Genomic DNA, 12,741 nt, shown 5'->3' on the forward strand with positions numbered 1-12,741 from the left:
TTTATTAAATCCGGGAGCATGAGACGCAGGGCAGTGGCTCAGCAGTTAAGAACAGTCCATGCTCTTCCAGAAAAGCTGGGCGCACTTCCCAGCACCCACGTGGTAACTAGCAACCAACTGTAACTCAAGTTCTAAGGGATCCCCCCTCCTCCCCTCTTTCTGGCCTAGATAATGCACTTACATGCAGGCAAAACACTCCTGCACATAAAATAAAAATAAAATCTTTTTAAAAAGTAGGAGCACAAATCTGTCTCTTTAGTGTGTCACTAATAGCCATCAAAATGCGTACTCTGCCATGAAAGTCAGGCACAACATCTACTAAATGTATAGGAATTCCATTTCCTATTTGCTCCAGGGCTTCACCGACACCTGATATTGTCAGTCTTTTTTAATTTTAATTTATATATGAGTGGGTGTGCGGTGCACACACATACAAGTAGCCACAGAGGGCATCAGATCCTCAGGAGCCGGACTTACAGGCTATGGTGAGCTGCCCTATGTGGGTGCGGGAACCACACTTCCTAGAAAAGCAGCAAGTGTCTTAACTGTTGAGCCATCTACCCCGCCTTTTTTTAAGTTTGGCTGTTCAGATCAGTGTATGGTGACATCTCACTGTGATTTAATTCCTTATAGTCAATTCTGTTGAGCATCTTGTCATATGCTGTTGACCAGCCAAATGTTTGTACCATTAGGATGAGCTATAAAATTTCTTTCTATGTTCTGGATATAAATACTTGCTTTAGCCATGAAGTACTCCAAAGATTGCTGTGTGTGGTCTAGCAGTGGTTCTCAATCTTCCTAGTGCTGCAACTCTTTAATAGCCTCATGTTGTGGTGGACCCTCCCCCCAGCCATAAAATTATTTTTATTGCTACTTTATAATTGTAATTCTGCCACTGTTATGGATCATAATGTAAATACTGAGAGGCAGGCTATCTGATATGCAACCCCTATGAAAGAGTCATCCAACCTTCTCCCTGGTGGGGTCATGACCCAGAGACGGAAAACCACTGGTCTAGAGATGATGTGTAGTAGCCATTTATTTTAATCTAAATGAGTGAGTTTATTCAATATATACACATACATACATACATATGCATGTGTGTGTGTGTGTGCGTGTTCTTTAACAGTTACAGAACAAATAGATAAAGCTAATGTGCCTGAGGTTGGAGGGCAACTTGGAAGTAGTTGGTTCTCTGCTTCTACCATGTGAGTGTTGGGGATCAAAGTCACTTGCATAATCAGGCTTGGGACCAGGCAGTTTTACTCTTTGACTGTCTCACCAACCCAAATTATGATAGTCTCACTAAAGCATTAGAACACTATTGTTTGAAAATTAATTAGAAATTAACCCAACCAAATGGGAAACCACAGAAGTGTATAGACAGCACAGGACGACTCATTGTGGGGCTTAGGAAAATCACCAGCCCCTTCTCAGAGAGTCAGAGTAAATAAAATCCGCCCCAGAGCACACAGCTTCCTGAGTTTGTTTTGGGTGGTGCTGGGAATTGAGCCCAGGACCTTGAACTTGGTGAGCAAGTGCTTTACCAGTCTACCTCCCAGTTGAACCCCACCTCCCTGTATTTGTAAATAAAATATGTGAGACTAATGAATGGAAATTACTAAGGAATTATGACGCATTTTTCTCAACCTCTTCAAAATTAGGGCGTAGTGATAAGAAAGAAAGGAAGAGAAAAAGCGGGGCCCTGAAGCCACACTTGCCAAGGGCAGCCTCAAGTACAGATCGGTCTATTGCTGTTTGCCTGTGACATTTGGTCACTCAAATTGCTGGGTTTGTTACCTTTGGCATCATTCTCACTAGGAATGACAGTGCTTGGCTCTTAGTGAAGGAATCCTGGGCTGAACTTGAAAACCTAAGTATAATGGACCCCTTGTTAAGGACAGGGGTGAAGGAGGGAAAAGAATTCCTACCCAGACCCTCAAGGCCAGAATTCTCTATCTCGAGCCAGAATGCCAAGTGCAGCTGTTGAAGAGGCAAGGGCAGTCTGTTCAGGTTTGCTTTCTTCACTTCTAAACTAGCTGTTCTCCCAAACCTTGCTTCCCTTTGGATATGTCCTCGGTGTAAGCCATCCTTCCCTCAGACACACAACAGGCAGGGGGAATGTGTGGGATGTGGCCTCAGAATGCAACCATCTGTGACCATCTACCTGTGTACTAGCCTGTGCGAGGGGATGCCAACGAGAAGATATGAATGAAAGTGGGCCACATTGGCAGGGTCACCCAGATTAGGACCCTTGCTGCCTCCCTGGAAAGTAGAAAGAGACCCCCTAAGAGAACAACTTTAGGAATTATAAGTTTAAAAACAAAACAAAAAAACACTTGCTATGCTCCTACTCTGTCTCCGTGGGATGGGACAGGAAGCAGGTGGGATCTGTGTGCATGAGTCTCTTACGTAGGAGATCAGAGAAGGACATCTCTGACATTTGCTTTGCCCAAACCTGATTGCTTTCTCTGCTCTGGCTCAGGAACTGAGCTGAGATTTTATCTTCCAAACATTGAGATGTCAATCGCACCCTCAGGTAATAAAAGTAGCTACAGAACGTGAGGTACCTGTCAAACTTCTAACTTATAGCTCTACCAGTGCTAACATATGCCAGCTTCCAGCTGCATGGCGTGTGCAGAGGTCGATGCAGAACAACAGCTGTTAGCCCTCTGTTCCTGTAGCAAATGCCTGTGGACACGAAGTATGTGGAGAGAATGGAGTGCTGGTCCTTGGCTTGGAAGTTTCAATCTGTGACTGACTGGCCCTGTGGCTTTGCATGGAGCCTGGTGTTGTGGCGGGAATATATGGCACTCATTTCATGGTCATCAACAAGAGAGAGGGGAAAGACATTAAGGTGCCCCCTTGAGACGTTTGTCCCAGAACACCTGCCAGTAGCACAAAATCAAAATCCGATGCCGGGCTTTAACAGTGGGCTCCTTCTGATAGGCCACATTCACTTTATGGCAGAGGGGCTCCTGAGCAGCCTTTCTGTTGGGCTTCACCCAAAATCGACAGGGTAGGAATATGCAAGTTGCACTGCTGGCCTGGTGAGGTCATGGGTGACAGCGAGATGACACCAGTAATAGTGTATTTTTCAAGGCAGTCTTTCCTCAAGTCTCTCCCTGCAAATGTTTTCAAATCACTGATGTCTCTGCATTGAAAGTAGAAGTTAGGGCCCACATGTCACTGCCTTACTGAAGAAGGACTGGGACCGATGACACTAGACTATCCCATGGCATGTGAGTGCAGCACACCCCCCAAAACACCACTGGTTTCAATATAAAACCATTGAAGGAAGAAAAACTTGGAAGCACAGAAAATTCTCTAAATACTTGCTACCCCACCGGGAAACTGCCTGGTGTGAAGATTGGGGCAGCCTACACCATGAGCACCGTAAAGCTTCCAGTGACGAGGACCACAAAGTCCTCCACGGGAAAGGAGAAGGGAAGAAGAGATGGAGCTACAAAAGTAGCCATGAGATCTGGAGGTGGGGTTGGCTTGGCTTTTGCTGTGATGGGGTTTGTGTTCCAAGCGTGATTCTCCCAAGACAAGAAAAGGCTCTGTCTTTCTTTGAAGACAGAGCACCAGGCACTCGGGAGAGGGTGGTCCCTCCAATCTGCCTGTCTACAGTGCTTCTGTATTTAAAGTTAGACCAAAAAAAAAAAAAAAAAAAAGCCGGGCGTGGTGGCGCACGCCTTTAATCCCAGCACTCGGGAGGCAGAGGCAGGCGGATTTCTGAGTTCGAGGCCAGCCTGGTCTACAAAGTGAGCTCCAGGACAGCCAGGGCTACACAGAGAAACCCTGTCTCGAAAAACCAAAAAAAAAAAAAAAAAAAAAAAGTTAGGGCTGGGGTGTAGCTCAGTGGTAGAGCATGTGCTTAGACACATGGACACACATGGATACTTGGACACACAGCAGCTCCCTTGGAGTTCTGTGGCAATGATACACAGTGTTGATTCGGCACTTTTATTAAGCAAGCTTAAAATCTTTATGCTTCGATCCTGAAAGTGTCTATCAGATGGGTGCTCTGATTCTGTTTCTGGTGGCTAAGCAAGGGGGCAGGTGTAGATTTGATGCTGGGAAGAACCACAGATGGTTGCTCACTCAAAAGCAAAACAAAACAAACATCCATAAAGAAGCAAAAGCCAGGCATCAGAAGGCATCAGAACAGAGGGTGTCTTTCCTGTAGCTGTTGACCAGGGCGGTGAGGGAGCTTCACCTTGTGGGTCCGTCTGTGGAGAGGTGGCAGGCATGTCACATGCTTCTCTTCCCCAGTTGCTTTGGGATGAGGTCAGATGTTTTGGCGGTTGTAGAGGTAGGAAGGATACAGGCCATCATAATGCCACTGACGCCACTGCTCCACAGCCTCCCTGGTCCTCTCTTCCTGCTCTGAGGCGGGAAAAGATAAAAGGCCATTGTGCACATTAGAAGATGCCCAACCCAGCGGGAGTTGATGATCAGCCCCCAGCACCTGCTGAAGAGACCTTGGGCTAAGTGTACCTGAGCCTTGAGACTTCCAAGGTTGGAGCTAGGCGGGGCTGATGGGCCAGAGGATAAAGGTCATAGGTGGTTGCCAGCAGAACTGAAGCTAAGGCTGACAGCTAGCACCTGAGCTGCCTGCCTCCTTACCAACAATGGAGAAAGGAGCCTTAAGCAGTCATCTGGCTTAAGCAGGTGACTAGACCACAAAGTAACAAGAAACAGCACAGGGGCCACATGGAAATACAAGCCACACCTTGAAATATTCACGAACCAGTGAGATGGTTCATCTGGGAATAGTACTTGCTGTTAAACCTAGCGGCCTGAGTTCCATCCCGAGAATCCACACAAAAGAAGAGAACTGACTCCCACAGTGCTCTCTCTACAAGCATGTACATGTGTACACACACACACACAATATAATGTAAAATAATGAAAAGCAAATCATGGAGATTGTCAGCATGGAGCTGTGAGTACCATGGGTACTTTCTCTCAGTAAGTTACCTTCTTGTTTTGCTTTTTTGAGATAAAGTCTTATTCCACAGCTCAGGCTGACCTAGAACTCACCATCCTTATGCCTCGACTTCCTGAGTGCTGGCGTTACAGATGTGTGCCATCATACCTGGCATGGTCTCTATTTCCTAAGTTTCAAACATAGATCTGTGTTGTCAAAACTAGCTGGAAAAGAGACAGATGAAGCCAGTGTCTGACACCGTGGCTACTGAGGACGTTTCATTTCTGTGTGAGCCTACAGTGGATGGTCCCCCTAGAGCTGAAAATCCCCTTCTGTATTTTGTCCCCGAAACAGCCAGGTACACACAGAGCCCAGCCCGGGTGGGGGCTTAGCCTTTCAGACGCCTCTCAAGCTCAGTGGAGCTGCTCCTTCCTCTTCCAGGCCTGACTCACACCTAGAAGCAGAATAGGCACCCATCTGTTGTTAAATAGGCTTCCCTTTCATGAAGCAGCTCCCTGGGAGAGCTCAGACTTTCAGTGGCTTAACATAATGGCTAACTGGAAGCAGATTGGCATGTGGGGGGCTGGGGGGATCAGCAAAAGTTGCAGGTGTGCTCGAGGTAACAGTCCAGGCAGTCATTCTAGGGCAGAGAGGCAGGAGGTTGGGCTAATAGGTTCAGCTTTCTTCAAAAATTAATTCTATGATGAGCTAGACTTCCTCTCATTTCCCCTTCCCTCATTAAGCTCTGAAGAGAGCCTTTGGCTCACTCTCCTTTACCCACTCATTCCATCATCCCTGGGGACCAGTGGGAAGATCCCCAAAGGCCTCCATGAGTGTGGTCATCTGCGATGGAGACAAGCAGCAGCCTTGCTGGCAAACACTGAGCACCCATCCCAGGCCATCTCCTGGCACATCAGTGTGTGGATTGTGTTTCCTTTTTAAGCCTCAGTCTTTCGGTCTGTAAAGTGGGAATGGTGAGGCCTGTCTTCAGAGGAATGTGGCAGGAATTAGAAGGTTTCCGTAGAAACGCTCAGTGCCACCAGTGCTATAAAGACAGAGTCCCCAGCAGCTTCTGCCCTGATGCACTTCTCTGTGGGTGGAGCTCAAGGACCAAGGTCCCAGTATCCTCTAAGTGGTAACCCCACATCCCAACTCTTCGTGAAAGAGAAGACAGTCAGTTTTTTTCTACCCATATGCTAGAAATTTGAAAATGATAAATTTTGCTTGTTATTGGTTTTTTTTCTTTTTCCTTTTTGTTTTTTTCACAGTTTTACTATATGACCCAGGCTGGCTTTAAAACTGAGATTCTCCCTGCTTCAGTCAACCAAGTAAGTGCTGGGATTACTAGCCAGCACGGCCAGGCCTGGCAAAGGCCTGAAACATTTGGGATGGCACTGAGTCGAGTGTTATTAGGAACAGTGTGAGTAAAACTCACACTGAAGGAAATTTGGATCCCAAATCCTCAGCTTTTAAAGACAAGACGGCTCTCCTCAGCTGCTCCCCACAGCAGCCCGCCAAGGTCAACAAGTCTCTGACAACAGAAGCATTTGGTGACGTCTGAACTCTTTACATTATGTTCCCAAGAAAGTTTGATTTCTTACTTCCTGGGATGGGAACCCAACACCTGCTTGTAACATTTAGCTAGGTGACCCCCGCCAGGCAATGGGCACAGCCTTCAGTCCTCCATTCCCAGAGCAGTAGCCTTTGCACTGTGCCCTTAGAGGAGCAACCTAAGCAACATTCCAGCCCGTGAGCCAGAACTAAACCGATGTCTGTATCAGAACCTGGATGACAGCATTGTACCCAAGCCCGCATTGTACCCAAGCCGTGCACCAGGTGCTTCCAAGACACTGTGTGAGAATCTGGCAGGTTTGGAATTGGAAAGGACCAAAAGAGAAAAAGTCATACCCCCATTCTTCCCCACCAACCCTTTCTTCCACATCTCCCTTTTTCTCTCCCTCTCTTTCCATTAAGAGTCCCTGTGGAGCCAGGCGTGGTGGTGCACGCCTTTAATCCCAGCACTTGGGAGGCAGAGGCAGGCGGATTTCTGAGTTCGAGGCCAGCCTGGTCTACAAAGTGAGTTCCAGGACAGCCAGGGCTACACAGAGAAACCCTGTCTCGAAAAACCAAAAAAAGAAAAAAAAAAAAAAAAGAGTCCCTGTGGATGTTTGTTGTAGGTGACACTTGACACCTCTAATCAGCCTTGGTTCAGACAGAGCTCCCCTGAACTGCCTCCACCCACACCTCTGCTGAGGCCTGGTTTGTGTCCTCAGGGCAGCTAGGAGGAATGAACTGTGCCTCTTGCCTCACAGAGACCCTAAGCTATCCGTAACTTTTCTACTCTATCGACAGGAGCGAGGCGTAAGTTTAAAGGGGCACCTCTGACAGATGAGGAGAGACACAGAAAACCACGTGAAGAAGCCTTTTAGGAACCCACATTGCTATGGGGCAATCGAGAGGCTCTGATGGAATTACGATATTAGAAGTCAGGTACAAGGCAGATAAAAGGACAGGTGCTTCTGCTCTCTTGATTGTTATGGGCTGGCAAGATGGCATAGCCGATGATGAGCTTTCGAAACACAAGTGTGAGCTCCAAACTCCATATAAAATCCTGGCTGAGCATGGTGCCCTAGTGGCAGAGATTGGGGACAGGATTGCCAGAGCAAGCTGACTAGTGAGACAAGCCACACTGGCCAGCTCCGGATTGGATAGAGAAGCCCTGCCTCTGTGAATACGATGAAAGAGTGAGGGCTGGAGAGATGGCTCAGCAGTTAAGAGCACTGACTGTTCTTCCAGAGGTCCTGAATTCAATTCCCAGCAGCCACATGGTGGCTCACAGCCATTCGGAATGGGATCTGATGCCCTCTTCTGGTCTGTCTGAAGACAGGGACAATGTACTTATATAAATAAAATAAATGTTTTTTAAAAAGAAAAGAAAATGCAAAAAGGAAGAAGACAGGGATTATAAGGAATAGGTAAGTGGTCCTCATTTTCCCGGATTAAGTAGCACTGGAATTGGTACATTCATGTCTAAGGGACTCGTGGTCATGACTTTGATATCCACCTGTCAACTCTGCAGGAGCCAAGTCACCTTTGGGGTACTTGGATCCACAGTGATTCCAAAACAGAGATGGGGTAGTTATACTCCCATACAGTCAGCCAATAACTCCCTGGTCTCCACTGTCCCTGGGCCACTGGGTCCCCAGCCCCTATGTCCTTTACCCTCTTCCACAACATCTTAAGTCTGCATAGCCGTTTTTGTGGCTCGTTCTCTTCACATCTACCATGGATGGGAGTTGAAAATGGATTCCCCCATCCATGCCTCCTTCCTCCAGTCAGCATCGGGGAGACATGAGGGCAGGCCTGGGATTTCCCCACTATGCTCTCCTCCCCAAGGCTGCGGCTGGAGAGAGCTTACCATCTCGCTGTTCCTCCACGAAGTTCTCAAACTCGTTCCTTTGCTCCTCGTAATACTCCCTTCGCAGCTCATCATCCCGCAGCTTCTGTCTGTTTTCCGCTGTGAACACAAAGTTGCTCTTGAGAAAGAGAAGGTGGGTGTGTATGCGTAAATGAAGAAGGAGAAGAAGAAGAAGAAGAAGAAGAAGAAGAAGAAGAAGAAGAAGAAGAAGAAGAAGAGGAGGAGGAGGAGGAGGAGGAGGAGGAGGAGGAGGAGGAGGAGGAGGAAGAAGAAACTAACGGCAAATAAAGATGCCATCGACTTCTTAAGATGGGTAGCCCTGTCTTTCAGTTAAGAGGTGTGTGAAATCAAGTGTCATCAGGCTCCGGGGTGTGACTCTATGGTAGAGTACTTGCCTAGAATGTTCAAGGCCTTAGGTTCAATTCCTAACACTACAAAATAGCAATAATAGTTGAATAAGTTTTTATTTCCATGATGGCATCTAGGAAAAGAGATTGAGAGCTGTGATGTTCTGGAAGATGATGTTTAAACCTCTTTAAAGGTCCTTAGAACATGTGTCCTTCAACTGGAAACACACTGAAGGCCTGTGGGTCACAGAGTGGATCCATCAGATCACCTCACATTGTGAAGGCAGGGTCCCCCCACATCACTGGACCACAGTGCCTGTTGCCATACAACACCAGTATGCAAAAGAAGAAGGAGACACAGAAAAGCTGAGGCAAGCCGAGGTGCCCGTCACACTCTACAGTACAGCATTTGGCTTGCCTAGCATGCAAGAGGCCTCCAAGTCCGTACTGAGCACTGGGGTTAGTGGGGAGCAGCAGAGAAGAGAAAGAAAATGAGGTCTAGAGGATGGCTCAGCAGGAAGGTATTTTCCACCAAGCCTGACAACCTGTGTTTGAGTCCCAGAATCCACATATGGGAGGAGAGAGTCAGTTTCCACAAATTGTCTTCTGCCCTGCACACACACACACACACACACACACACACACACACACACGCCCCACAGGGTAAATCAATAAATGGTTTCTTTTGTTTGATTGTTTTGTTCTGTTGAGGGAGGAAAGAAGGAAAAAGAAATAAGAAAGTGGAGAAGAAAATCCCAAATCCGTCCTGGAAGCAAGAAGCTTACATTAATAAGTAAGTGAGTGAGAGCTAAGTACCTCACTAAAGCCAGGTTATCTGTGAGTTTGCCTTAGGCCAGATTTCTGAGAGAAGTCCTGTGTTTCTTTCCAAAGTTCTGCCAATGGCAGAAAACTTTTTCCTGACAGAAATGACACATAGTCCAATCCGTCGCTCCACCCTACAGATTTCTCAGGAGCTGATTCAAACCCAGAGAGGTGTAGTGGCCCAATGGAGGTCACACAGCTGCCTGGCCCAGAGCACTATGCATGACAGTGTCTCCCTTCTGACTCACTTGAGGCTCCAGACATCACAAAACTTCTGCAGGAAGGCTTGAATTTTAGGAAAGACTCCATGAGTGACTACCAGTTCCTAAAGAAGCATATTTATGAGAAAAAAAAGTCCAAAAATTGGACATCTGACCTACCAACAATTTCATTCTCCCCCAAAAGGGTGTTTTATCCTAGGTGCCAACAAACACATTCTATACAGCTTTTTAAAGTAGCTGGGCATGGTGCCATGCACGTGTAATCCCAGAACTGGAATGGAGGAAACACAGGTCCCACGGGCTTGCTGGTCAGCAAGCTAGACTATCTGGTAAGTTCCAGACCACTGAGAGACCCTACCTCAAGAAGAAAAGTGGACAGCAACTTAGAGACAACACCTGAAGTTGTCTTCTGGCCTCTATCTGCATGCACATGAGTGTGCACACATGTACTCGCACACCCATGCACATGCACACACACACACACACACACCCCTATCCGATTCTTACTCTAAAGCATTTCTAAGTTCAAGTGAATTCCAAGGTCATGCTTCTCTACCTGTCCACACAACTTGCTAGTGACTGCTGCTGAGTACATATGTGAAGGCTTAGTCATTCACTTGGATGCTCATCTACTGCCTGCCTGAGCTTCTGTCTAAGGTAAAAGACCTCAGGCTTAATCATGTACTGCATTACTCTGAGTCGGTTTTACAGGACAGAAGATAATTGCCACTCCCAGAAGTTGCTTCTCGGATTGCAACCAAGGACTGCAGGTCCAGCACAGACTTTCAGTGTTGCTTGACATCAGCCTGTTCAAATTTCAACCTGTGTGCCCTCTGGCGAGTTTCCTACTGTGGTTGACTAGACTTCTCCAAGTTTCAAAGAAGAACGATCTGCACTCATTTCCATCTGTTCTTCCTCATCATTTGAAAATAATCCTGCTGTTTTTACTGAGCAACAAGTCACCTTGCTGGGTTTGGTAAAAGACACAAAGAGTTCATTCACCCACATGCACAAGGGAAGAATCAAAGCACACACTCGGCCAGGATGGCCTGAGCTCAGAGGCTTAGGAGAATCAGTGCTAGGGGCCGGAAACTCCAGTGCCCCCTGGGCTGGAAGGTCAACGACCAACTGAGGAGTTCAGAGTACTGGAGAGTCTAAAATTCACAGGAAAGAAACAGCAAAACAAACAAAACACACACATATACCAGCTCCCTCCCTTGATACATTGTCACCAGCTTTCCCTGCCCCTGCCCCCCAAGTTTATAGATAAGGAAACTGGAAACAGAGTTGGGGAGTGGCTAAGGCCACTCAGCAGCAGAACTGTTACCAAACCACCTCCTCAGCACTTGGGTCCCTTGTGCTTTGTCCCCTGATGACACATGTTGTCCTGGGTGCATCAGGCCACTACCCAGCTCTGAAGTATGCCATTCCCTTCCCTTTACGCCTAGTACACATTCTAGGTTTTCACTTTCGAAATCTGGATCCATCCTGGTGCTTCTTTGTTTGTTTGCTTTTGTTTTGTTTTGGTTGGTTGGTTGGTTTTTCCAGGCAGGGTTTCTCTGTGTAGCCCTGGCTGTCCTGGAACTCATCTGTAGACCAGGCTGGCCTCGAACTCAGAAATCCACCTGCCTCTACCTCCCAAGTGCTGGGATTAAAGGCGTGCGCCACCACACCCGGCTAAGGTGGTTTATTTTATACTGTTCTTTACTCTGATGCCACATTCAGTTCAACCAGTGGCCCACAACCAGTGAAATATGATATTGTTTCTATATTTTTGTTTATTTAATTTACTAGGGACATATTCCTACCACTGTGTGCACATGGAGGTCAGAGAGCAACTTTTTGGGGCCAGTTGTCTTCTACCAAATGCAAGCCAAGGACTTAATTCCACTCACTTTCACCCTTTGAGCCATCTCACTGGCCCCAGATATGGTACTATTGCTCCCAGAACTTTAATCTCTCAGGGCTTTGGTCTTCCACAGTGGGAGGGAGACAATCCAGCAGCCTTACCATTAACTTCATCTCGGGACTTAGGAGACCGCTTGCCACGCTTCTTGAGGAAATTGGAGGCATCAGATTCTTGCATGAAAATCTTCTGTTTCACACCTGAAACCAGGAAAGGGCTCTTCACACGCACATGGGATGGGGAACAGGATTCACCTCTCCCACATGTAGGGATCGCCCCTAGACTCACCTTCCTGCACCCCCTCTGCAGCTGCCTGCCTGTTCCCCACAGAAGCGCTGGTCCCCTCCTGTAGCACTGTAGGGTAAGGCACAAGGAAAGGCGGCAACATCAGAGGCCCCGGTAGGGCTTCAATAGTTCTGGGTACAGCGGCGTGCCAGACTGCATATGGGGCACTCTGCCCCTTGGCATACCATCCAGTCTTGATGGAAACCCACCATATGAGCTCGGTTGCTTCCTATTTTTTATCTTTGCTGTTTTTCTCTGTTACATTATCTTTTGCACACACACAAACACACACCAAGAATAGTTTCCTTACTAAACACACCCCTCCTACCTACACCACCTGAACAAATTTACCTATACATAGTAAGTATTCCTGTGTAGCTAACACCACCCACCCTTGGACCCTCCCGTACTCACTACACAGGAGCGCCAGGGCCGAGAGCGATGACAGGAGAATGACCCGTCTCCAGGACATCTTTACAGTGCACCCTCAGAAACCACAGGGCAGATAATAAGGTGAGGTGTCTTGGAAGCCCCCAGTACTCTGAAGCAGCTGCCCAGTAAGTCCTCACTTCTGAGTCAGGCAGACAGGCAAGAGAGAGAGAAACAGAAGGCAGGAAGCCCGGATGCCACTGGGGGGAGAGTGGGAGGGGTCCTGGCTGTGGTTTCCATCGGCTGCTCCAGGCCAGAACACTGGAGATGTTTTTGGCCCCTGGAAAAATCTTCACAGAAGTGGAGCTTGTGGGTTCTGGCAGGTCCTTGCCAACGTCCGTGCCCAAGGAGATGCTCTGAGAAATACCCAGCCTGAG

The 12,741-nt window shown here is 47.5% G+C and overlaps 1 protein-coding gene across 3 annotated transcripts; it reads right to left on the reverse strand.

Moving 5' to 3' along the window:
- Nucleotides 1-3,951: 3,951 nt before the first annotated feature.
- Nucleotides 3,952-12,407, reverse strand: Ucma (upper zone of growth plate and cartilage matrix associated). Of its 3 annotated transcripts, XM_021156350.3 has the most exons (5): nucleotides 12,350-12,407; nucleotides 11,939-12,004; nucleotides 11,755-11,850; nucleotides 8,355-8,453; nucleotides 3,952-4,392 (listed from the first exon to the last, which is right to left on the reverse strand). In XM_021156350.3, the coding sequence occupies exons 1-5, from the start codon at nucleotides 12,405-12,407 to the stop codon at nucleotides 4,295-4,297; spliced, it is 417 nt and encodes a 138-aa protein (XP_021012009.1). In that variant the 3' UTR covers nucleotides 3,952-4,294. The 3 variants fall into 3 exon arrangements, with proteins under 3 accessions (XP_021012009.1, XP_029330289.1, XP_021012011.1); XM_029474429.2 differs by lacking the exon at nucleotides 11,755-11,850; XM_021156352.3 differs by lacking the exon at nucleotides 8,355-8,453.
- Nucleotides 12,408-12,741: the final 334 nt, after the last annotated feature.

The sequence above is a fragment of the Mus caroli genome, unplaced genomic scaffold, assembly GCF_978045245.1.
Source record: "Mus caroli unplaced genomic scaffold, Mus_caroli_1 scaffold_2, whole genome shotgun sequence".
In the NCBI taxonomy this organism is placed as follows: Eukaryota; Metazoa; Chordata; class Mammalia; order Rodentia; family Muridae; genus Mus; species Mus caroli.